The 27,763-nt window shown below is 39.4% G+C and overlaps 2 protein-coding genes across 2 annotated transcripts in view; one reads left to right on the forward strand and one right to left on the reverse strand.

The window, feature by feature from the left end:
• LOC114653862 (protein disulfide-isomerase TMX3-like) overlaps positions 1–27,763 on the reverse strand; it is a 1,157,775-nt gene that overhangs the window by 819,980 nt on the left and 310,032 nt on the right. The gene's annotated exons all lie outside the window — the stretch shown is intronic.
• The window catches only part of dok6 (docking protein 6), a 538,250-nt gene that overhangs the window by 295,702 nt on the left and 214,785 nt on the right, over positions 1–27,763 (forward strand). Inside the window, exon 2 of the mRNA XM_028803400.2 lies at positions 2,375–2,482. Within this exon, the coding sequence (XP_028659233.1) occupies positions 2,375–2,482 (108 nt within the window). The remainder of the gene's footprint in view (positions 1–2,374; positions 2,483–27,763) is intronic.

Genomic DNA, 27,763 nt, shown 5'->3' on the forward strand with positions numbered 1-27,763 from the left:
CTTGGTCCGCATTGCCGCCAGTAAGTCGAACCCATTTCCAGTGAGAGTTGGACTCCGCCAGGGCTGCCCTTTGTCACCGATTCTGTTCATAACTTTTATGGACAGAATTTCTAGGCGCAGCCAGAGTGTTGAGGGGGTCCAGTTTGGTGGACTCAGGATTGGGTCACTGCTTTTTGTAGATGATGTTGTCCTGTTTGCTTCATCAGGCCGTGATCTTCAGCTCTCTCTGGATCGGTTCGCAGCCGAGTGTGAAGCGGCTGGGATGGGAATCAGCACCTCCAAATCCGAGACCATGGTCCTCAGCTGGAAAAGGGTGGAGTGCCCTCTAAGGGTTGGGAGCAAGATCCTGCCCCAAGTGGAGAAGTTCCGGGAGGGGCTCAGAGTAGAGCCGCTGCTCCTCCGCATCAAGAGGAGTCAGATGAGGTGGATCGGGCATCTGATCAGGATGCCTCCTGGACTCCTCCCTGGTGAGGTGTTCCGGGCACGTCCAACCGGGAGGAGGCCCTGGGGAAGACCCAGGACACGCTGGAGAGACTATGTCTCCCGGCTGGCCTGGGAACGCCTTGGGATTCCCCCGGAAGAGCTAGAAGAAGTGGCCGGGGAGAGGGAAGTCTGGGCATCTCTGCTCAAGCTGCTGCCCCCGCGACCCGACCTCGGATAAGCGGAAGAGGATGGATGGATGGATGGATGTATTAAAATGTCCTTTGAGTTTAAGTGAAACTCACCATTACTCATCTGTGATCCGTGATTATAAGTACAAAATTCAGTGGACCTGCAGCAGAAAAACTAAAAATTAATTTTCATAAATTGCTTTAGCAGAGGACTTACAAATACAATTATAATGTAAACAGAGTAAATTAAAAATGAGAGAAAATAATTGTCTTAGTAGTGTTCTATGTTATTCTACTTTCCCCTTTTGTATTATTAATGTATAGCCAGTGAGAATGTCTCAAATCTCACAGACTTACCACTGTTTATAAGGTATTGTACTTCATAACTTCTCCTCACCTTTCTTTCTACATTTATAACTTGGGCAATTAGGTGTAGTAAAAGACAAGCAGGAGTTAAGTTACACTTTAATAATGTATTATTGATAATATTCATAAATAATAACAATAACCAAAGTACAAGTGAATATTGGCAACCATACAACCTGATAATTGCTGATGTGTAGTTTCAGGCGGCACACAGACTTGTTAGTCACTTAAAATTTCTCTAGTTAAGTCATAATTTTTGGTCAGCTTTCTTCAGAACACGCCACAGGCTTGTCTCAATATGGCTGCTGAGCTGTGCTCCTCATTGTGTTGTCCTTTTCAGGAAATGGTGTGTGAGATGCTCCTTCATCACGATGGTGAGAGAGAGACAGAGGGAGGTGTAAAGCAAGCAAATTTATAGATTCTCTGTCCAAACCCTACAGCCAATAGGGCATCATGGTACATAATTGCTTTTGATTTAAAACCAAACAGGCAACTTTAGACCAATAGAATTCTGGTGCGACACAGTGGGTTTCACAGCTGTCCCCCAAACCATTTGTTGAGCTGATGCTTGCCAGCGAGGTAATTTGGCTTTCCTGTGGGTGTTGATTGAGAGAGTCCTGCAGAGAATCACTTTCCAAACTGGTATTAGGCATTTTCCCCCTAAACCCTGTCATAAAATTACAGAGACACAGTCCTAAAAGGGATTGCTGTTCCTATCAATGATATAACACTAATAGTACGTACATACATTAAATACTCTATAATGCAAAACACACTGATGGAACAATGTCTGGTTTATTTAGCAGAAACCTCTGCCAGTGGGGTGCACAAAATTGACTTGACAAGGTTTGTTAAATTGAGCTCAATAATCATAAAAACAATAAATCTTAAAATAAGGAAAAAAGATGCAATGGCTTGATATAAAAACTTTTCACTTACTTAGATTTCTTTTTTTGCAGTGTAAATTTACCTCAAAACCCTGGCATTACTTGACAGATCATAACATACCAAATACTGAAGCATAGTTCTCATAACTGAAATGTTCCTACTATGGGTCTTTTTTTTTCTTCTAATAAAAGACCCCAAACACCTGAGTTCCGTAACAGCCAGAGTGTCACCTGCTTGCTGTCTAAATTGTTATCGCCTTTTCAGGTGGGATTTCACCATCGACACCTTCAACAGTTAAGGCTTCTGGATTCATTAACAGATTGACAACTTCTCGATGATCTGCTGTGAATGTCTGCAAGTGTGCGTGCCATGATTGTCAAATGCCCTTCCCATTTTTTTTGCTTGATTTTGCCAGGACTCAGACTCACAACATCTCTGACTAAGGAAAAGTAAGATTATAAAAATAAAAGAATGAACCTCCCATTAATTCTTTTTATTTCCATATGCAGATTTTTCGACGGTGCTGGCTGGTTTTTAAAAAAGCTTCGAGTAAAGGTCCACGACGATTAGAAAAATTTCCCGATGAGAAAGCAGCCTACTTCCGAAACTTTCACAAGGTATGTAGTTTGTTATTTTACGCTAGACTGTTTTTCTTTTTTTATAAAATATTGGTAAATCTATACAGTGCTGGTGGTTGGTTATTTTGCTTCCGAGGCCAAGCTTATTAGTGCGCAAACCAACTGGCTGGCTTCCCCCCTTAAGATCTGCTCTCTAGGCCAATGCCTAATTCCCCTTAATGGCTCCAGCCATGTTACAATATGTTACTGTCACGTTTGAGATATCACTGCACCTCTATTTTGTTTTGTGCTTATTGAGGCTTATTGAGGAGCCATGAGGCCCTGATTTTATCGAAGAAATGAGGGGTTGGGATCCCTGTGAAGTTTCAATCGTTTTGTTTTGTGAAAACTTTGAGATGGACGTTTTTCTAATATTGCAATAGTGAATATAGTTCATTGAAAGGGAAGCTGACGTTTACTTCTAGTACCGAAAAAAAATGCTTGTATTGTTTTAAGTTTTGTGTTTTTTGGTATTTTTCCATTACCCTAGTCTGTGCATGAGTGGGCTGTGCAATCGATGTCTCTTTTCCCTCTGAATTGGATTTAGTGGGTTAGGTTGAGGATTAGGGCATTTTAAGAATGGTATGTTTAATAGCTTGTGATTTTTCAACCACATTAGCTGTTGGCAGCACATCCGCTTTACTGTTCGCTGTCATATCACTATTGCTACTTAACGTCTAGCACTTTGCTTACTGATTTCGGAACTATGGAGTACGATATATCAAGTTGTGGAGTCTGTAAAATCTTTCTGTGGCTGCACGGGTATTTCATTTCTTCAATCTCTTTCCAAAATGCCTTCAGATAAGACTAATCAGAAAAAGTAGTGGTACATATAAATGTAAACTACCATAGATGTGCACCTTAATTAGAATTCATACATGGTAAATGTTGTTGATATTAATGTTATTACTTTAATCTAAATAAACCCACATAAAATAAATCTGAGTGTTTGCTTATGAAGATATGCCTATCAGTGCAGTATATTGGAGGCGGAAAATTGAAATATGAAATGAAAATTAAAAGAGATGTTAAAGAAAGGCATTTTATTCATCCTCCTAATAATTACTAATTTCTTACCTAACCAAACATGAACACGTTACGCTCTTGATATTCACAATCCTCAACAAGATAAAAAATATCAGATGAATTGATGGAAAGAACCCAACCACAGGGGATGCACAAACCAGTGTGCTTCTTCGTGCCGGTCCCAAGCCCGGATAAATGGGGAGGGTTACATCAGGAAGAGCATCCGGTGTAAAATTTTGCCAAATCAATATGCGGACAACAATACAAATTTCCATACCGGATTGTCGAGCCCCGGGTTAACATCGACCGCCACCAGTACTGTTAGCCAACAGGGTGCTGGTGGAAATTGGGCTACTGTTGGCCGAAGAAGAAGAAGGAGAAGAAGAGGGGGGAGACATGTCCGGAGGCAAGAGGAGAGAAGGAAAGTAGAGTGGAACTGAGGGTAGGAACTTTGAATGTTGGCAGTATGACTGGTAAGGGGAGAGAGTTAGCAGATATGATGGAGAGAACAGAGAGGCGAGATTGCGTTGGTTTGGACATGTGCAGAGGAGAGATGCTGGGTATATTGGGAGAAGGATGCTAAGGATAGAGCTGCCAGGGAAGAGGAAAAGAGGAAGGCCTAAGAGAAGGTTTATGGATGTGGTGAGAGAGGACATGCAGGTGGTGGGTGTAACAGAACAAGATGATGAGGACAGAAAGATATGGAAGAAGAAGATTCGCTGTGGCAATCCCTAATGGGAACAGCCGAAAAAAGAAGAAGAAGAAGAAGAAGAAGAAGAAGATGAATTGATAGAAAGATTCTTCTTGAACAAATGTGTCTCTTTAAAAAAATAAATATTGTATAGATGTGGGGATATGTGTGAACAAAGAAAAGCAATAAGTCACCATTAAAAATGAATCCTATAATTGACGTGTTTATTTCAACAAGCTTGACAGAATTGACTTTAATACACTCTACCAGTTCACTTCAGCCAACTAGCTAAAATAGCCAAGCAGAAGTTTAAAATACAGCAGGTTGATTTACACATTATATTCAAATCAATTCAATTTATACCAATCAGTACACAGATAAATGGTATGTCCTAATGGCATACACACATACTTGATACAATTTACAGGTCCCAAAATAGTTAATATGTTAAAAGCCAGTAACACACACATTTACTGTATCTCTAAAGGGAAACTTCTCATTTGTAAAGTCTTAAAATATATTCAATTATAATTATCTCATCATTCCTTGAATTACTTTTTCAGAACATTATGAGTACAGGATATCTTTGTTAAACAGGAGAGACACACCTGGAACACAAAAATACTAAAACACATTTTTGTCATTTTCTACTACCACAGGATATGCCCTTGTTTCATTGTTATGACACAGAAAAAAAGGTTGTTTTCCAATATATTTTACATGTTATACCTCTTCACATAAACATACATTTGAAGTGAACCTGCATTTGAATGTATTATGGTCATAAGACCATTATCAAAATTAAGTTTTTATCTTATACTGTGACTTGAATGTACCTGAAATAAATAAAAATGCACAAAAATGTTTTGCCGTCAGTGACCCTTGTCATCAAGTATTTGCTGTTCATTCAGAAAAGCAGTGTTCTGACTCAAAAAGAGACAGCTTTTTTGTGTAAAGGGATCAGATGAAGAAAGCAAGGTCAACGAGAAGTCAAAGTCGCAAGCAAAAAATGAAACTGCATGTTTGTCAAGTTAAAAATGCTAAGCAGAAATCAAAAAACCTAACGCTAGAAATAATGTTTGGTAACCAAAAAGAGTTTTGAAAAACAAGTAAATAAATATCCAATGCACGGATGGTTTGAAACTGCAAGTGCCGGTCTTTAAATGGTGGCACCGATGACGTCACGGATCGCACACTCCCAGAGGTCTGTGTCATGTGCAATAGCAACAGTCGACAGGACTTTGACAAAATTTCAGCATTCATGAGAAAACCAAAATGGCATCACAGGAAGCATATTGCAGTCAATGTTAATTTATTCTGTATATTTTTTCAATATTAGCCAACTGTTTATGGATGCATATTACAAAGAAACTACTGTATGAGTCTGATTCCTTGGCTAAGAAAATTCCTGAATAGACATAAAGATGGTTCAAATCCAGCCTGGATTTCTCATACAAAATAAACGACAAGCTCAGATCATAACAAGCTGTGTTTGAAATCGGTAAAACCACCCATAATGTCAGCTGTTCACTTTTCCTACATTTCCTCAGTTAAAGAACAGAAAAAAAAAATAAACATAAAGTAAATATCTTGTGACAGATGGCCGGCACCTCAACCCGGTCGGGACACCCTGAGGATGGAAGGATGAAGGGAGGCAGCTACTTTTGGACACTGCCTCCCCCAAAACGCTAGATGTAACACTGCCCTGGATTCCCTCAGGGCATCCTGGGAATTGGAGTGTGGTTTCTCAGCCCTGTTGGGTACTGTGGGTGCCGCCAGGAGGAGCTGTGAAAGGAGCAAAGGAGCCATGCCTCATCTATAGCATAGAAGTACTCACATGTCACAAGGACGGAAGCTCTGAAGTACTTCTGGGCTGAACAAAAGCCAGTTCTCCATCTGACCCGGAAGTGCTAGCAAGTCAAGTGGACGGAAGGGCAGAAGCACATTCGGCTCAAGGACTATATAAAGGACTGCTGGAGCCGGAGTCGGGTGGAGATGAACAAAGCCTGCTGGGAGGTGTGGAGGAGAGAATTGCATTTATAGCGATTAGTGATTTATTTGCCTGTTTAGTGTGGCTGTGGTGCTAGGAGGCACTATTCCTAGAAGAAAAATAGAAAAGTCTTCTTGGTGATTTTATCCCATGTCCTGCGTGTCTGTGTGTTGGGGTGATCTCTAGCATTCACAATCTTTAAAAAAACATGTTTTTGTTTTTAGTTGTTTCTTACTCATTATATTATGCTTTTCATTTAGAGTGTTTTGTGTGTTTACAACCCTTAAAAACAATTTAAATGTCATCGTTTAGCATGGTAGCATAAAAGCTTTAATTATATTGAACTAACTTTACAGTAAAGCAAAAAAATATTTCAAATGTCACATTTTGAACACTGCTGTGTCCTTTGGGTCAGTTTTGACCCACCATTGACTTTAATGGACTTTGAAGGTGCTTTGTTTGTTCACCATACAAACAAGGTTATGTGTTCTAAATGTTAGGATCATCAGCACTACAGGTTAAGGTGAAAATAAGATAAGTATGGGGTAAAACATTTAATGTACTGGGCACTGCAAAGGTGGGGTGGGGGGTCATAATCTGGTCAAAAAAGATCCATAAAGAACAGCCTTTGGGTTAACATATAAAGACGACACTTGCACATGATAGACAACTAATTTTAATAATTAAGAGCGAGGTGATGAAATTAGGAATAGCAAAGCAGTATGATGATGACTGACACCGATAATAGATAGATAGATAGATAGATAGATAGATATATAGATAGATAGATAGATAGATAGATAGATAGATAGATAGATAGATAGATAGATAGATAGATAGATAGATACTTTATTAATCCCAAGGGGAAATTCACATACTCCAGCAGGACCTTACTGATACAAAAAAACAATATTAAATTAAAGATTGATAATAATCCAGGTAAAAACAGACAATAACTTTATATAATGTTAACGTTTACCCCCCCGGGTAATACTGAGCAATAGTATCATGGGTGGAGTGCTGAGAATGGTGGTGGTATTCTGAAATCAAAGGTGAGTCAACGTTGAAATAGATAAAAGTCATGATAACATTAAAAGCTTTGACTGTGGTCACTACAAGGTCGTACAGAACCTGATTTCCAATAGCAATCTATCTTTAGGACTGCTTAATTTTATTATGCTGAATCCTACCAGGTGTTCAAATTGTCCACAGGGAGTGCACTGGAAAAACTTGACTTTTATCTACCTTTCAAAATATATGCTTGGCAGGGATGTAACTTGATTTCACAATATGTCAGCTATAAACTTGTTTCTGGCTTCTTTGCATTCTGCTTTATTCTTCAGTCTAGAAATCTGTAAGTACCAGGGAGGAAAGAGAGGCATCTTGGATGGGATACAAGATGGATTCATACCTAGCCAGGAGGCCATAATACATGGACTGGACAAACAGGCATGTCAGGAGTAGTTAATTGCCCCATATGATAGGTAGCAGTATTCCTCAGGGCTAAACATGATTTAGACACCCGTAAGATGGCAAGGGAGTTGGAGTCCGGAAAAGCAACCCTGTCTGGGCCTTTGAAAACTGCCAGATGGGAATTGCTGGGAGAGGACTGCCCTGATTTCCACATGACCCGGAAATGCTCCGGACAACCTGGGCATGAGACAGCAGCAGTTCCCAGGTTGACTTTAAAAGTGAGCCTGTCACCTCACTTAACCGAGCCAGAGTTGGGAGGCAGAGAGCAACACCCTCTTGGAAGTGGAAGGAGAATTTGTATAGGGTGGTCCAGAACTAACTATGAAACTTTTAATGCAATGCAATACAATAATTGCATAATTAGATCTGGACCACCCCGTATTGGTACATTTTGGCTAGTGTTTCTGTAAGGTGTTGGAAATTAATAAAATTCTTTTATTTAAACCCAGAATCGTGCTTGGGCATTATTGTGTCTGTGGTTTGGCACTCAGCTGCTCCCTCTTGTGGTTACAAGTTGTTATGTGATTTCTTCCCAAAGAGATGTAAGGATTAAGAAGTGTGCTGCAAACATTCTTATTCAGCTACAAGACATTAAGAGCATAAATGAAATGTGGTGACAGTTAAATTAAACACATACAAAGATCCGGAAGTGAGGCTGAAAGAAGAGTGGAAAGGTCTCAGAACTTGGCCTGCCGCCATACAATGAGCAATGTTCGATTGCTTTTAAATAAGTTGAATGAACTGTCACGTCATGACAAGTGATGGCAAGTTCAGGTAGTGTAGTATTTCTGGTGTTACACTCTCTTTGGTGTGTAGTGTCTTTGCAAAAGCCACCATCTAGGCGTCTCTAGTATTTTGTGATTTAAATGGTTTTAATGTTCTTCTTTGTGATAAGTGGATTGTATTCCTATTTAGTGTGTTTTACCCTTTCTGGATTTTCTGCCTATTTTTTTTATTCTTCTGCATTTTGAAGAACCTTTAATTGTACTTTTTTAAGCCAAGTACAGTATGACCCTCTGGTTGTTTTTGTTTTTTTTATTACTTCATCAAAATCCACCTCCTCTCACCCCTTTCTGGTAGATATCAGTTGACAAGATTTTGTTTTCTGAACATGTTTGGGTGTATTGTATGGATTTTGGTCTGCTGATCACAAAAAAAACATTATTTTTTCTTACTACATGCTGTTTTATTACAACAGTATACCTTTGTGATACACTCTCATATTAAAAACATACGTATACATTACAACAACCATAAGTGGAACATCTTAATGTAGCTACAAGGAATGCAGCTCAGGTATCCCAAGTATGGCAAATGGAACGGACACCTAAAGAGTCTTCTTCTTTCGGCTGCTCCCATTAGGGGTTGCCACGGCGAAGCATCTTTTTCCATATCTTTCTGTCCTCTTCATCTAAACGTAAACGTTAACATTATAAAAAGTTATTGTCTGTTTTTACCTGCATTATTATCAATCTTTAATATTGTTTTTTTTTGTATCAGTATGCTGCTGCTGGAGAATGTGAATTTTCCCTTGGGATTAATAAAGTATCTATCTATCTATCTATCTATCTATCTATCTATCTATCTATCTATCTATCTATCTATCTATCTATCTATCTATCTATCTATCTATCTATCTATCTATCTATCTTGCTCTGTCACACTCATCACCTGCATGTCCTCTCTCACCACATCCATAATCCTTCTCTTAGGCCTTCCTCTTTTCCTCTTGCCTGGCAACTCTATTCTTTTCCATATATACTCAGCATCTGTCCTCTGCACATGTCCAAACCAACGCAATCGCGCCTCTCTAACTTTGTCTCCCAACCGTCCAACTTGAGCTGACCCTCTAAGGTCCTCATTTCTAATCCTGTCCATCCTTATCACACCAAGTGCAAATCTTAGCATCTTTAACTCTGCCACCTCCAGCTCTGTCTCCTGCTTTCTGGTCAGTGCCACCGTCTCCAACCCATATAACATAGCTGGTCTCACTACCGTCCTGTAGACCTTCCCTTTCAGTCTTGCTGATACCCATCTGTCACAAATCACTCCTGAAACTCTTCTTCACCCATTCCACCCTGCCTGCACTCTCTTCTTCACCTCTCTTCCACAATCCCCATTACTATGTACTGTTGATCCCAAGTATTTAAACTCATCCACCTTCACCAACTCTACTCCTTGCATCCTCACTATTCCACTGACCTCCCTCTCATTTACACACATGTATTCTGTCTTGTTCCTACTGACCTTCATTCCTCTCCTCTCTAGAGCAGATCTCCGCCTCTCCAGGGTCTCCTCAACCTGCTCCCTACTATCGCTACAGATCACAATGTCATCAGCAAACATCATAGTCCATGGGGACTCCTGTCTAATCTCATCTTGTTAACCTGTCACCTAAACAGTCTCATTACATTAAAAAGAACTGGCCACTCTGTAAGCATTTGGGCAGAAAACTGTGGCACAACCACAAAAATATGTTTGTCTCCTCTTTATATAAAACTTGGATTGCTAAAAAAAAAATAATTCAAGCGGCAAACAAGGAATGTGAATGATTTTGATATTTGAAACAGATGTTTCCATGAATAACCAGTGCCAGAATTAAGGAAGCCATTTTGTTGGTCCACAAACTAGACACTTCATCAATGACAAGTGGTTTGAAGATTTGCTAGTGAGGCCAGAGGAGTCACAAGGAAGGCTTTCAAGGATGTGGTTGAGAATGTGGTTGGTCAAATTTACTTCTTTACTTCAGAACTTGAGTGGATGAGGGGTGGTATGGTGAACGCTGGCGTGACTGCTCGCCGCTGCCTCCCCCCCTTTTTAGTGATTAATTCTTAAATACTTTTTAATTAACTTCTCTTAAGCATTTTTTGAACCCATAATAACTCTTAACAACTTTTGTGGACTTTCTGTGAACTCTTCAAGTAAACTTTTAGCTAAATTGAACTCGATTTGAAACCTTATCGGGAATGTTGGGTGCGGTTAATAACTCCTAATGATGGCAGGATCAGTGCAAGGAAACTGGATATGCAGGGCTCTTACCTGTCTTGTACTAGCCCTTTGCCTCCTGTCAACGATGATTCAGCCGGTTTTAAGCCTGTATCAATATTCGGTGGCGGATCTTCTTCGACTTCGTCCAAGGATGACTGGATCTCTTATGGACGTCCTGTTAACCTTCCCGGATATCTTTTTTCGGCCACGACAGAGATATATCCATAGAGGCTCCCGCCAGAATTTTCAACAGGATACTTGAGCTCCAATAACCTCTTACTGGTCCACTTCTCGTCCATCGCTGAGGCCATCTGGCAGAGCTTTGGATCCGAGTGTGTTAGCCAGCCTAGCTACGGTGGCTAGCGCTCCTGCTCATCTCAGCAAGGATACCATCAACTTTGCTCATCTTAACATCCGTTCCCTTACAGGAAAGACCCATCTCATTCTGGATCTTCTTACGGATCGTAACATCGACATCCTTTCTCTAAATGAGACGTGGCAGCAACCCAAGGATTTTACTTTGCTCAACGAAGCAACACCTCCCGGGTTTGTTTACATGGCGCAACCTCGCAACTCTGGTCGTGGAGGAGGTCTTGCGATATTTTACCGCGAGACAATGCGAGTTACGCCGCTGACAGTCTCTTCCTATGGTTCATTTGAGTCTCTTGTCTGTCAACTACCTGGCTCTATTCCCACCATTGTTGCAACTATTTACCGTCCTCCTAAATTCAACAAAGAGTTTCTGAATGACTTTTCTGCTTTTTTAGCTTATTTGTCCTCGTTATCTTCGAACATAATAATAATGGGTGATTTTAACATTCATTTGGATAACAGTAAGTCCTCGGCGACCAGGGATTTTATTTCTTGCCTTGATAACTTTGACTTTCAGCAGTTTATGGAAACCCCGACACATTTCAAAGGACATATCTTGGATTTGATTTGCTGTACTGGACTTACTCCGAATGACTGTACTGCGGAAGAATTTCCCTCTTCAGATCATTTTCTCCTTACATTTAATATGATTCTTACTGTCTACACCATTAAACCTCCTCGTGTAATAACTTTTAGGAATCTTAAAAATATCAACATGGACAATTTTCAATTAGGTATTGATATACTTGTGGAATCATTACAAACTATTTCTCCGCCAGATTTAGTTAACTTTTATAATGAAGGACTTCTTGACATTTTGAATTCGGTAGCCCCACTCAAAACCCGATCAGTTTCATTTACACACACTGCCCCATGGTTTACACCAACTTTGCGCATTTTAAAATCTATTTTACTGCCCTAATTTCTTCCAACAAGGGGAACTCTGGAACACTTTTTTCCCTGCTTAGATTGCTAACAAGTCCCCCAGACTCTCTTTCCTTGCACTGCCTTTCTAACAAATTTTGTAACACCTTAATGACATTTTTTAATGATAAAATCCAGGCAATACATTATAATTTAGGCTCTGTTGCTATTGACTCCACCATTGATGATTTTCCTCCTCCTACTCATTCATTTTCCATGTTTGAGCTTCCCTCCACCTCAGAAATCATGGATCTCATCAATAGCTCTAAGCCTTCAACCTGTCACTTGGATCCAATTCCCACTGTTCTGGTTAAAGCCTGCCTTCCCTCGCTAGCTCCTCTTGTTGTTTGAATCATTCACATTGTTCACCAGTCTATGAAAACTGCAGTGATTCACCCCCTACTGAAAAAACCTGGGGTTGACCCTACTGACTATAATAATTTTCGACCAATTTCTAATCTTCCTTTTATTTCAAAGGTTCTTGAAAAAACTGTGGCTTCCCAACTTCATCAGTATTTATCTGCTAACAGTTTATACGAACCATTCCAGTCAGGCTTCCGACGTTTTCACAGCACTGAGACGGCACTAAGATCACTAATGATCTTTTAGTGGCTGCAGACTCAGGCCTAATCACAATCCTTGTTCTTCTTGATCTCAGTGCTGCATTTGACACTGTCTGTCATTTCACCCTACTAAAAAGGCTATCTGCACTAGGTATTTCTCACATTCCGTTAACTTGGTTTAAGTCATATCTTACAGACAGAACTCAATTCATTCAGCTGGATACATGTACCTCCACTCCCACTCCTGTAGTATCTGGGGTTCCTCAGGGTTCTGTCCTTGGCCCCCTGCTGTTTATCATTTATCTGCTTCCTTTGGGTGTCATTTTTCGTAAATGGAAGATAAACTTTCATTGTTACGCAGATGACACCCAGTTATATATTTCAACTTCACCATCTGCATCGCTTCCACCATCCTCACTTACTGATTGCCTTGCTGAGATCAAGTCTTGGTTATCTTCTAACTTCTTGCAGTTGAACTCCAATAAAACTGAGGTGCTTCTTATGGGAACAAAATCTGCAATAGCGAAGGCATCAAAGATCTCAGTGTTAATAGACAACACATCTGTTACCTGTACAGATCAGATAAAAAGCCTTGGTGTAATTCTGGACAGCACGTTGTCTTTCCAGTCTCACATCAGTTCTGTTACTCAAGCAGCTTACTTTCACCTACGAAACATTAATCGCTTGCGTCCATTTTTGTCAAATCACTCTACTGCCATTTTAGTCAACAGTTTGGTCACCTCCCGCCTGGACTATTGCAACTCACTTCTCTTTGGTCTGCCCCAAAAGTTACTACATAAACTTCAACTTGTTCAAAATTCGGCTGCTCGTATAATTACTAAAACACCCTATTCTGATCAAATTACACCCGTTATTCAGCAGCTTCATTGGCTGCCAATAAAGTTTAGGGTCAACTACAAAATTTTAGTCCTTACATATAAGGCCATTCATAATCTTGCCCCCACATATCTCTCACAGCTCCTACAAGTCATTAAACCCTCTCGTATGCTCAGATCCTCTTCTTCCATCAACTTAAATAATCCACCAGCACGTCTTGTTACGATGGGATATCGAGCATTTAGCAGATCGGCACCTTCTTTATGGAACTCATTACCTGCTTATCTTAGGAATATGACTACCCTTCACCAATTTCAGGCTAATCTTAAAACTTATCTGTTCAAAATTGCTTATTCACTGTAATTGTTATTGGTGTTTTATCTGATGTTTTATTTGGATTTTAAATTTTTTAGTCATTGAATGTTTATTTTTTAACCTGATTGTACAGTGACCTTGAGTTTTTTGAAAGGCGCTCCAAATAAAATGTATTATTATTATTATTATTATTATAGACATGTGAAGCATCATTTTATGCTATTTTGAGGTCGACGAATATGATAATAAGTTTGATAGTTCATTCTTTACTGATTCTTTCTAGCCCTCTAATAGCCAATCCTAGAAGGTTAAACGATTACAAATTTTAAACATAAACATGTGGGATATTGTTTTAAATTATTTCAAGACCAGTGATTCCGAATACGGCGTTAACTTATGATTTCTGATCCTTTACTAGTAGCAGTAGTTTATTTATATAGTGCCCTTCACAGACAAAAGGTCACAGAGCACTGGACAGCAATACAATACAAATACAACAGTTAGCCCTTAAACTGCCACATACTTGGGGGGTTAATGCACCCCTGGACGCCAAATACTTTTTTGCTGCATTTTTTAAGGAGATGTCACAATTCACCAAGAAAAAGTAAAATTTTAATGGAACACATATTTATTTTCATACAAAGAGCATCACAATTACTACTACACTGATCATTTTACACACTGCCAATGAACTGTAAAAACTATTTAAAAAACTATTGCAACAATCTATTATTATATTTACAAAGTGCAACTGACGCCATTGATGAAATTCAGTAAATCACAGAGCCAACTGCACTTGAACTGGCTGCACGCAAACACACAGAGGCCAACGCTGATGCTGGCAGGCAAGTCTAGTGCAGCAGCTAAATCCCAGGGACAGTGAGGCTGCAGTACTGCAGGGGCCGGCAGTGGTCATGAGATGGCTGCTCAATGAATGTACGGCACTGACTGATCAACTCTGGCGTGCTGGTAAATTATACTATGAAACGACTATAGCCAGTTGTGGCGTTCAACGAATATACTCGGCACCGGCGTGCTGGCAAATTGCACTGGGAACCAACTTTAGCTGGTACCGGCGGTTTAAGGGTTAAAATAAAACATAAACAAGACCAATAAAAATAATAAACAAACAAACAGGAATTACTCAGCACTGATTAGAAGTCTGTTTTTAAAAAGAAATGTTTTCAGTTGGTTTTTAAAAGAATCAACAGACTCGGCTGCATGCAGACCACAAGGCAGGCTGTCCCACAGTCTTGGTGCCACAGACTGAAAGACACAATCCCCACGGGTTTTTAGCTGAATGCGTGGGACAACTAAAATGCCCTGTTGCCCAGATCTGAAAGTCCGAAAAGCTGTATAGCGTTGGAGCAGACTGATTAGGTACTCAGGAGCTTGTCCTTGTAAAGCTCTGAAAGTAAGTACCAAAACTTTAAAATGAATTCTATAAAACACTGGGAGCCAGTGCAGTGTGTACAAAATGGGGGTGATATGATCACTCCAGGCTAGCACGAGTTAGGAGCCTGGCAGCTGCATATTGAATTAACTGAAGACGTGAGAGAGGGGACTTGGTCAAACGCGTATAGAGAGCATTACAGTAATCAAGTATGAGGAAACAAAAGAATGAATAAGTATCTCCAATTCTGACTTTGAAACAGCATTTCTTAGTTTAGAAAGATTTCTTAAATGAAAGAAACACGAGCGGCTGACTGATCTTACATATGCATCAAGCGTCAGGGACTGGTCAAAAATAACCCCAAGGTTACGTAAACTCGATTTAATAACAGGAGAGACAGAAGATAATTTTAAAATAATCTCAGAATAAAGAACAGGAGGAGCAACAATCAGTACCTCAGTCTGCCTTTGTCTTGCCCCGCTCATTGCTTTTGTGGGATATTTTTGTGTTTTTTGCTTATATTGTGACACTAGTCGCACGCGGTTTTCCAGCTGCGTTAGTGTACGATCGCATTTCATTAATCAACATTAGATCAGCAATGGAAAATTTTTCCCTACATTACAGCTTTACTAGGGGTCTAGCCCTCTGTGGACTTCGATCATAGCAGGAAAAAATTATACATTTCCACGACAATCGAGAATATTTAGACTTAAACTGAAGTGCACATTTTAATATTTCATATATTTGATGCAAGTATTCTGGGTCATTATGTACTCCTACCTTGTGATTCAAATCATTACATTTCTTATAAACCAATTTCCAACTTTGTTCTAGTAATGTGTTTGTTGTTCGGTGGTTTATATCAAAGGTATTTGTCTTGTCTGTAAATATGTAGATACATTTTTTCATTTCTTTACTGATTCTCAATGAGCGCTGGTCTGGAATATGTGGTGAATGGGTTAAATAAGGATGAGTGTTGGTCTCTGAACCCTGAAAAAGATATCTGCTAAATTATTCAGTTTGCTGCTGTTACTATAGTGGTGTTCTCATTGTGTGGCTGCACTGGGCTTACTTAGCTTCCTGGGGTAACGGCACAATCTGTCATGTTCTGCCCAGCCTTATAACACAAACGTAGCTCTGCTCAAAGCGTGCAGTAAATATGTTACTCTGCTGACACCTATGTCGTGTTTCCTTGTTGTCAAAATGCAGAAAATTCGTCATATGCTGGTGCCGGTTGAGTGGGTTGGATTCTTTGAAAAAAGGCAATTCTGAATTTTTCTGATTAGTAGATCTCCATATCCATGCTTCTCCCACAATAATAATCTAAACACATAGCAAACAACAATGAAAGCCATCGGTTTGTCATTGAGAAACATTTGGAAACTCAAAATGGGACAACAAAGACCCCATACTGTTGCACACCTCAAGACTGCTTGCAAGGAAAATGGGACAAAATGGCACCTCAAGCACTCAACAAATCATTGTCTTCAGTACCTGAATGTTTATTGAGTGTGATGAGAACAAAAGACTCTGGTATAAAGTTGTAAATTCTTCACAGTCCAAATTTTTAGTACAGTTGAGGTGTAACTTCAAACAATGGGCTGTGTGGCCGAGTGCAGGAGTGGCAGGTCGTGGATCAAATGACAAGTTGGATCACTAACCGGGTCATCCCATTTAATTAAAGCGGTCCAACAAAAAAAACAAAAAAAATTAATATATATATATATAAATACTTTTTAAAAACCACACTTATATTACGTTAAAAAGTGTACTAAAAAGTAAAAAAATAAGTCTCTCATACATCACTCGTAATAAAAAATAAAAGTGTGGGCACTTTTGCTAAGATTTTAAGAAGTGTTGTTTGAATGTTAATTGATGAAAAGCACCCATGCTTTTATTTTACGAGTGATGTATGAGAGACTTATATTTTACTTTTTAGTACACTTTTTAACTTAATATAAGTGTGGTTTTTAAAAAGTATTTTTTATATATATTTTATTTTCAACTTTTTAGTCTTGGGTTTGTTTTAGTATAATTTTGTAATCGATATTTTAACACTTCCTTTAATATTTCTATCCGTTACTAGCGCCATCTATTGGTGGCTTAGGGTTAGGGTTAAGGTTAGGTTTGTTTGGCGGTGGACAATGGCTGTCCCTTGGAACTCAGTCTGTAGACATGGCCCTTTGTCCCCACTCACACTCAGGTGAGTGATAGCGCTTGCCACCCTGTATTTACGTTTGCTTCTTGGCTTGGGGGGGTTAGGGTTCAGACTTTTTCGGACTACTTCAGACTTCTTTTACTTTTGAAACGCAGAGTCCGTCTTCGCAAAAATGAGAACATGGCAAGACGACACACCAGATTGGATACTAGTCTATCACAAGAAATACAAAACTAGCTTTAGTGTTCTCCTAGTATATATATGGGCATGTTACTGGATACATGAAATGTTGACTGTGGTGGGCTGGCGCCCTATCCAGGGTTTGTTTCCTGCCTTGCGCCCTGTGTTGGCTGGGCTTGGCTCCAGCAGACCCCCGTGACCCTGTAGTTAGGATATAGTGGGTTGGATAATGGATGGATGGATGAAATGTTGATTATTCAACACTAGTAATCTGACCATTTTTTCATGGATATTTTGTTATTCTTTGCTGTTGTTCTATATGGACCCCCCATTGAAGCCCCTATGTATCCACAGTTTTAGATTTAGATTTAGTTTTTTTTCAGCCATTACTACAGACCGTGTGAGGCAAGCAACAAGAGTTCTGTTTTCAGTTTATAAAGTGAGTTCCATGAGGCTTTGTTTTTCGTATTTATGATGTTCGTGGATTTTTCCGACAGAAACCATTTAACAATATTGCAGCAAAAAAGCATGTGTTTTCCATGTTTTTGAGCATGCAACTGGATGATTGACATGTGGATTTTGCAATACAAGTAACAAGATATATTTTTTTCTTTTTTCCATGGATGTTTTTCACATCATTTGCTATTGTACAGAATTGGTCACTTTTCACCAAAATATCATAAACTTCTTTTTCTCCATTTTGCATGCAAACATGAACTTTTTTTTCTCCACCTCCAATACAAGATATATATAATTTCTGGGTGGAATACTCCTTTAAAAGAAAAAAAAAAACAAAACAAAACAGCAGGATTTAGCGACTGATTTTAAAGCCATCAACCACAGGAGGGCGCTACCAGCCACTTCAAGTCCAAAGTTCAGCCGTACACTGGCACTCTTTGGCACAAACTTTTTGGGACCTCTGTATCCTTTTGCCATTTGTGGTGGTTTTAACACTGTAGGAGCAGTGATTAGGAAAACCAAAGAGTATTACAGGCCTTCTGTAAGTTTTAAGCATAAGCCATGATTCTGCAGGAATTAACTTACAAATGACATTCAGCCCTTGTGAGGAGCTGCTACAGATGTGTGTACTGATTCAGCTGACAAACACCATTTAAACTTTACTCTGGAGAGTACGCCAGACCGGCATTGTGCTTATCTAGCACAGCACAGCCTCTGCTGTGTCAAATTATCCGTCTCGAACATCAATGCTGAATTAACCGTTTGTATTTAGAGACTTGACTCTCTGTCACTCTAATGTTTGCAGTATGTAAATGAATCGGATCCGCACATTTCACAACTTGATGGTGAGTCTTGAAAGAAATGAAAGCATTTGGATTTCAGTTTACATTTCCTTCTTCCTATCAGCTAAACTTAAAAAAATAATTGCATAGTACTTTACTCTCTGACAAGGACAGATCAGAGAAGAATGGTGTCACAGAGGTTAGTGCAGGTACCGTTTGATTCGTGGCTTCATCGATGTCTGTGTTCATTTCGAATTGGTCACTAGGATGTGTTGCTGGATTGTGCTCAATGACACCGGGATACACTACCATTTGGGAAAAAGCTTGTTTATAAAAACACATGATGGAAAGGACAGCCCTAAACAAAGAATTAAAAAGGGGGGATCTTACTGTCATTAACGGTTCTGTCACGTGGTATGCTTTTCCATACCCGTGATGTCAGAATTGTCAGCAGGGCTGGCTCTAGAATGGACTGTTTGAAATTTTGGGCTCATTCTTCCTCAAGTAATGTTGACTTTGTGCACCTAAAGCCTAGGTGACACAATGTTATCAAGGATATGTAATACAAATCCTAATATGAATGCTAAATTTTATTAATATATTTTATTTTCTGTGTTTGAGACCCAAAATTGCCACCAACCGTTATCCAGTTCCACATTGGAGAATTGCTGCCAATCATCAACCCAGAGGTAGAGTTGTCCCCCTTGGTGAATCGCCATCATCTGAGGTGGGGGTTCCTCCTTGGCAAATCGCCTAAACATTTCATAACCTGATGCAAGGTTATCAAGGATATGTAATAAAATATCAGATATTGTAGGAGCCAATCTTAAAAAGTTAAAGCTTTGCGTTAAACTCATATTAGTGTTTGCTTAATTTGAATAGAATATAAATTTCTTTCATAGTCATAGACAATGGTATAGTCCTTTCCCCCTATAACTTAATAAGAGATAGAACATTCTTGCTATAACTGACATACGGCGTGTTAATTGTTTCAGTTGTTATTTAGAATTGGTCCCAGTACTCAGGGACTTAAAAGACCCATTTTTAACTTAGAAATAGGATAGACATACAGTTTTCTGTCCGTCAGTTTGAAATGGTTCAGAAACATTTTTTGAAGTGATTTTTAACGATTTGAAATGTAAGAAGATTTAAGCTTTGAACAGAACTTTTCTTAACAAGAATTTTTCTTTTATTTTTGCTATTTTCATTTTTCTATTTTGTGCAAACTGCTTTACTTTGAATTTTAACTAAAACTTTTAAAAACGAAGATATTTTGTCTGTGGAATTGTTACCGACCTCAGGCCTAGGGGAACCTGGGCCAGGTACAAGCCACTGTTGCTACAGGGTGTAGCCACAGCAATATGGTGTAAAACATAAAAGAAACAGACAGCAGTCCCAAGTCTCAGACCATACTTCTCTGTTCTCTTCTACCTTTATTCTCCTTTTCCAAGAAATATATATATACTTCAATTTCTGCATAGATGAACATGGTAATCAGTGAAAACAATGGTGCAAGCCAATTTAGTCTGTATAACAAATAGTGTAAACACATTTACTTTGAGTACTTGATTAGAAACCAATGTCCCCAGAACTCGTTAATTTTCCAAGGAAGCAGACAGTTCTGTATCTACACATTGTGTGTAGATAAGATACTAAATCAAAGCAGTCAGCAGGTGACTCTTTAGCAAGACAGGTAAATATTTGTGTCCTGTAGATAGCCATCAGCAATAACCTGTAGCAGAATTTTCCAGAAATTCTGCCTTTTCTTTAAAACACTGGTTTATAGCCCATGACACTAAGCAACACACCAAAATGTCATTTTTTTTAGAATACTGAATTCTAGCCCATTACAGAATCATTTCAACGCGTCAGGCTTTTGTTGAATCCCATTTTTTAAGTTAGAGCTGCTGAACTTTGGTAATTTTGAAAAAAACGCAGCTACAGATATAAATGCTAAATTTTATTCATTTTCATTTAATCGATGAAAATAATACATATATCTATTACTTTGCTTCTTAAACGTTTTTTTCTCATGACCCAATTTTGCCTTTTTTCAGTGTTTGAGACCCAGAATTGCTGCCAGTTGGCATCCAGTTCCACATTAGAGAACCCAGAGGAAGAGTTCCCCCCTTGGAGAATCGCCACCGACCGTCATTCAGGGAATGCGTTCCTCCTTGGGGAATCCACAACACAAGTCATAACCTGATGCAAGGTTATCAAGGATATATAATAAAATATCAGATATGAATAATACATTTTATTAATTTTTATTTAATCAATGAAAATGAAAGATAGGCCTAGTACGGTGTATCTTAAACTTTTTTTCCTCCTGAACCAATTTGCCTTTTTTGTGTGTTTGAGACCCAGAATCACCATCTACCGTCATCCTGGGTGGAGGATCCCCCCCTTGGAGAAACGCCAACACAGGTCGTACCAGAAGTAATGCCTTTTGCTTGAAATGCCCGTGGCGATGCTAGACACTCTGCAAACCATACATGACCTTTTCCCATTAAGTACTATTGTGAATCTCAACTCTGAGCAACCCAAATTCAACTTTGGGTCACAATACATAGTTTAAGAAACTATGGTCTAGTAAAATACAAAATAATCAATCGCAGAAAAACAGAGTTAGGCATTAGGAAATTTGTAGTTTTTAAAATCACCTTATTGAATCCCAAACATTATAATTTTCAGAATAATTTTAGAAATCAAACGTAAATTTGTCTATTAAAAATTGTATCACTTTGGTGACAAACCAGATTTTTCTGACATCCATCATGTTGTCCCCACAATAAACGTTTATTTACAGACAAAAATTTCATAACTTCACCAAATCTTTTTTTTACATGGTATCGTTTTTTTTTTCTGCTTGATTTTATCCAAGTAAACAGCCATTTTTGTCTGTGCTAAGTGGGAATCTAATATTAGGTGCTGGTGGGCCTAGGCCTGACCACTTTCCTCACTGGTCCACCCTATTGTTTAGCTTCTTTGTTTTTTCTCCTCAAATGAAAGTTAGCCTAAACGGCAAACGTGTATTTTAATACACATCTCTCTCAATTAAAATATGAATTCATTATAAAATTACACAGCAAAATCACAAGTGTTAACTTTGCACTGGAAAAGTTCATTTAACTCTTAGGGCGGAGTGGTGGCGCTGGTATCCCAAAGGTTGCCGGTTCGAATCCCCGTCACAGGCAAAAGAGATGCTACTCTTCCTCTTGAGTAAGGGCCTTAACCTTCAATTGCTCCAGGGGCGCTGTACAATGGCTGACCCTGTGCTCTGACCCCAAGGGGTATGCGAAAAACCAAGTAATTTCCTTTGGGATTAATAAAGCATAATAAAATAAAAAAAATAAAAAGTAATTGGAAAATGCTTCATGGATGGTGATTATATGGTGTACATCTGCATAACAAGGTTTAGAAAATAAGATTAACTTTAAACATTACTGATCATAACTAATCAAAACATGTGACGTTACCTGGAAGCTATCAGCCAGTGACTTACCGTATTTAATTTAGCATTCCTGTTGAGCTCCACTGAATCGATTCGTATGGCTCACTGAATTGTCCACAAATTGCCCATCAATAATTGCTGTTGGGCTATACCTTGTTAGAGGGAAATGTGAACGATGTCTCGACAGACGTTTTAGGTTTTATTATCAAAGGAAAACAAACAGAAGTGCAAAATGTAACAGAGTTTGATGTCAGCAGTGAAAATTTTGGTGATGCTCCAATGACGAGTGAAAACCGTGTGGCTAGCTAAGTCCACTTTAGCGATGGTTGTGCTACCAACACTACTATGGAGTGTGCTGGAAAATCTACAACCACCCAGACACCAAATGCTGAAAGCCAGGGTCCCATTTATAAAACGTTGCATGGATTTGAGTATGAAAATATGTGCACACCAAAAAAATGGGTACGTAAAAAAATAAAATCTGATTCATAAAACTGAAAGTACGCACATTTCTACAATTTACTGTTTAGAAATAATAATCACCTTATAACACCTCCCTGAAACAGCCATATATGGAACATGCTAAGCAACCTTATGTATACAGTATGCAGTCATGATGCTGCAGAACGTCATTGGCTAGTAGGGCAGCCTCTCACCTGATGCGTCGAGACCCCGCCAACTAAATTCAGGAGTATCAGTCTCCGCAACTGACAGCGTGAGATCATGCGTGGCATTATAGCACTTCTTCTTTGCACTCTGGGGGTCCAAGAAAGGTATAAGGCACCATCATCAGAGTAGGTAGCCACTATCCCCTGGTACATGTAATGACGTGACTGCTGTTACAATGAACAGTACAGGCCATATGAAACACTGAGGGTTCAGCCAGTTACCTTGCCAACAAGGCAGCCACGACGTACAGCACCGTCATGACTGTCAAAGTTGGTTTTCCTCAAAAGAAATGAATCGCGGGCCGACCCAGGTACCCGAGATATAATGTTTGCCGGTCATATCTTGTGCATTAATGGAATGCAACTACTTACGGCTAATAGAAGCAGTTGAATTCTTGCTTATAGGATTGTGAGTGCAGTAATTGCTCCAGTTTCCTTAGGACGAACTCCTGGCCTGGTGGACCACAATAGCTGAATGTTTTCATTCTAACCCTTTTCCTAATCACTGACCAGTTTTCACTCCTAATTAACTCCTTTTCCCTTCATTTTAATAGCCCTGTTTTTAAGGATTCAGTCCTCTGAATTTATTCCTTTCTTCATTAAATGGCAGCCAAACAGAAATGAGATGTGAAACGAGCCAACAGATGACCAGCTAAATTGGAGCTACAAACTCCAAACAATTTCACTCCAACCTGTCTCTTAATGAGAAGCTGATTATTGCTGTCAATCAAACCCGTTATTTAATTTCATGGCTTGTTGCTGCTCTCATTCTGCCACAGCAGACATTTTGAAAACTGTTGATCTTTTGTTTTTTTCTGAAAACACTGTCAAAATGTTTTGGTGATCAACCTTACTGAGACTATCGCCTTTTTTTATTTTCAGATATTGTGTGACAGGCACAGGTGAGCTGGTCATGTGGTGGCTTGTTTTGTGTCTCATTATTGTTTGGTTGCTAATTAAAGAAAAAGAAACAACTAAGGGGCCTGAGTTGAGTTAATTAAAACTAATTCAAAAGAAGTTCATTAGCAGCAAAAACTGGTCACTGATTAGGAAGATGGTTAGAATGAAAACCTGCAGCCACTGCGGCCCTCCAGGACCTGAGTTTGACACCCCTACCCTAGGTGAACTAGACACTGCTGCAAATTACACTTTTTATGTTGGGGTGAAAAAAAAAGTTTATTATTTTTTTTTAATATGTACACTCACACCATACGAAAACTGGATGTGGTGCCTCACTGGTCAGTTAATGGCTTCCAGCACAGCCAGCATGACGTAGTGAAGCCTTGCTGAAATATTCCTGACTTATTGCCCAGTGCCCTGATAACTGGCGAATAATCTAGAAAGTTCTTTAGTACAAATACACAGAATTGGCAGTTTAAACAAAGGAAATTAAATACAGTCTATGTATCACATTCATCACTTTTGATGTTTAATATATTTGTCACCTCAATGCACATTATAATAACGCCTGAGTGGTATGAATTAGTATGCGTGCAAGTCATCATTTAGCTGGTTTGGCTGCATTTCCCTGCTTGATCAAGCATGTCGTCATTTCCCAGTTCCTCCAAAATGTTGCATACGTATGGGTCTGAGTTGCCATAAATATACGCAAGCTTTTATGTCAAGTCTTCTTTTATAAATACTGATATTTTGTGTACGCATATTCCGAGCTTCTTTTTGTGCGTACGCAAGCTTTAAAAATAAGGCCCCTGGTCACTGATTTGTCTGAACCACCAACTCAATCAGTGCTAAGAGTTTTCAATTTTTGTTACAGCCAATAGGATAGCTTTGTGGTTCGTTGATTCAACAGATAAGAGGGCGTGGCTGAAATATGAGAATTCAACAGATGTGATTTTGGCACTTTTTGTAGTAATCTTGTTGATGACAGTTTCAGAGACTGGGAACACATGTGTCAGACATGCATATGTTAAGGGTAAAAGCCAAAAATTGGATAAATCTAGCATTACCTGGGTAAAGCTCGCATTATCCAGCAGACCTGTGTAAAGCTGGAATAACATATGAGTTTCTAACTTTACCCATAAAGCTGGAATAACATTTGAGTTTCTAACTTTACCCTTGTGGTGAGATGTACAGTGCATCCGGAAAGTATTCACAGCACATCACTTTTTCCACCTTTTGTTATGTTACAGCCTTATTCCAAAATGGATTAAATTCATTTTTTTCCTCAGAATTTTACACACAACACCCCATAATGACAACGTGAAAAAAATTTACTTGAGATTTTTGCAAATTTATTAAAAATAAAAAAATTGAGAAAGCACATGTACATAAGTATTCACAGCCTTTGCCATGAAGCTCGAAATTGAGCTCAGGTGCATCCTGTTTCCCCTGATCATCCTTGAGATGTTTCTGCAGCTTAATTGGAGTCCACCTGTGGTACATTCACTTGATTGGACATGATTTGGAAAGGCACACACCTGTCTATATAAGGTCCCACAGTTGACAGTTCATGTCAGAGCAAAAACCAAGCAGGAAGTCAAAGGAATTGTCTGTAGACCTCCGAGACAGGATTGTCTCGAGGCACAAATCTGGGGAAGGTTACAGAAAAATTTCTGCTGCTTTGAAGGTCCCAATGAGCACAGTGGCCTCCATCATCCGTAAGTGGAAGAAGTTCGAAACCACCAGGACTTTTCCTAGAGTTGGCTGGCCATCTAAACTGAGCGATCAGGGGAGAAGGGCCTTAGTCAGGGAGGTGACCAAGACCCCGATGGTCACTCTCTCAGAGCTCCAGAGGTCCTCTGTGGAGAGAGGGGAACCTTCCAGAAGGACAACCATCTCTGCAGTAATCCACCAATCAGGCCTGTATGGTACAGTGGCCAGACGGAAGCCACTCCTTAGTAAAAGGCACATGGCAGCCCACCTGGAGTTTGCCAAAAGGCACCTGAAGGACTCTCAGACCATGAGAAAGAAAATTCTCTGGTCTAATGAGACAAAGATTGAGCTCTTTGGTGTGAATGCCAGGCGTCACGTTTGGAGGAAACCTGGCACCATCCCTACAGTGAAGCATGGTGGTGGCAGCATCATGCTGTGGGATGTTTTTCAGAGGCAGGAACTGGGAGACTAGTCAGGATAAAGGGAAAGATGACTGCAGCAATGTACAGAGACATCCTGGATGAAAACCTGCTCCAGAGCGCTCTTGACCTCAGTCTGTGCCGACGGTTCATCTTTCAGCAGGTCAACGACCCTAAGCACACAGCCAAGATCTCAAATAAGTGACTTCAGGACAACTCTGTGAATGTCTTTGAGTGGCCCAGCCAGAGCCCAGACTTGAATCTGATTGAACATCTCTGGAGAGATCATAAAATGGCTGTGCACCGACGCTTCCCATCCAACCTGATGGAGCTTGAGAGGTACTGCGAAGAGGAACTGGCGAAACTGGCCAAGGATAGGTGTGCCAAGCTTGTGGCATCATATTCAACAAGACTTGAGGCTGTAATTGCTGCCAAAGGTGCATCGACAAAGTATTGAGCAAAGGCTGTGAATACTTATGTACATGGGATTTCTCAGTTTTTTTATTTTTAATAAATTTTCAAAAACCTCAGGTAATCTTTTTTCACGTTGTCATTATGGGGTGTTGTGTGTAAAATTCTGAGGAAAAAAATGAATTTAATCCATTTTGGAATAAGGCTGTAACATAACAAAATGTGGAAAAAGTGATGTGCTGTGAATACTTTCCGGATGCACTGTGTATATATATATATATATATATATATATATATATATATATATATATATATATATATATATATATATATATATATTTAAATAAATTGTATATAATTAGATGATAAGCACTACAGTTCCCATGATGCTTTCGGACGGGACATACAGGGACTGTGGGAGTGATGGGTGATTTGTTGGGTAGTTGTTTTGAGTAATAAAAAACGTGCATTGCATTCAGTAACCTGTTTGAGTCTCGACTTTCTTTAATCAAGTAAGGCCGAGGTGGCATGACAACCCGTAAAGCTGGAATAACATATGAGTTTCTAACTTTATCTGTGTAGTCTCTTTGGATAATGTGAGCTTTACCCAAGTAATGCTAGGCTTATGTAATTTCTGGCTTTACCCATAATAAATACACAAATATGAAGGAACCACAAAATGGTAATTGGACTGGTTGCTGTTATATAATGCTATATTGGTCAAAATTATAATGGATATTATTTGGCTGTTTGTGCCTTGTGATGGGCTGGTATGCCTTGTGTATCAACAAATGGTAGGCAATAAGTTTATCACCATTTGTAGGTGGATTTAAAATAGCATTAATAAAAACTATTTTGGCTTTCGTCCCCTCATGCAGAGATCTGTGCATGCATGTGAAATAATGCTCTGCAGTTTCTTACTGGATTTATTAATTTATAACACAGTGCTAGAAGTTCTCTTTCACAAGGTTTCAGTGACACCAATACCAGAATACATTAGCTGGCATTTTTGTCCTAACTACTATGTTACAAATAATGGTTCTCAGAATCAAAGTAGCTATACTTATGGTCTGATGTAAGCCATCCTGGTTGGTTTTCTCCCTGACATGTGGAAGAATCTTCAGTGGGATTTTTTCTTTGTTTTAGGAGTGTGGCTCCTTCTTCTGTCTCCTTGGTCACACCTTCTGGGTGCTGGTGGTACTGCAGTTTCTCCTTAAGGTTCAAGCACACAGTGTCCACCCACTTGTTGCTAGCAAATTCACATCTGCTGGGACAGCTGCCAGTGCTTTCAGAAAGATGTACATGTTGTTTTATGCATGGTCTTCCTCTACTTGTGCACTTGGTGAGGTTTGGTCTAATGGCTCCCCTATTACAAATCCTTTACACACAATCTATTTTTTTCAGTCCAGCAGCAATCAGCCTTTGGAGTAGAAGGGGCTACTGTAACATATGTTATGGCCACACACTATAAGTTCTGAGCCTTGGCTATCGAGCAGAAGTTACGACCAGGTTGAGAGGAGTGAGCTGATAGAGGAAGCAACATATGGGTGTCTGTGTTGATTTTT

Source organism: Erpetoichthys calabaricus, chromosome 6, assembly GCF_900747795.2.
Source record: "Erpetoichthys calabaricus chromosome 6, fErpCal1.3, whole genome shotgun sequence".
Lineage (NCBI taxonomy): Eukaryota > Metazoa > Chordata > Cladistia > Polypteriformes > Polypteridae > Erpetoichthys > Erpetoichthys calabaricus.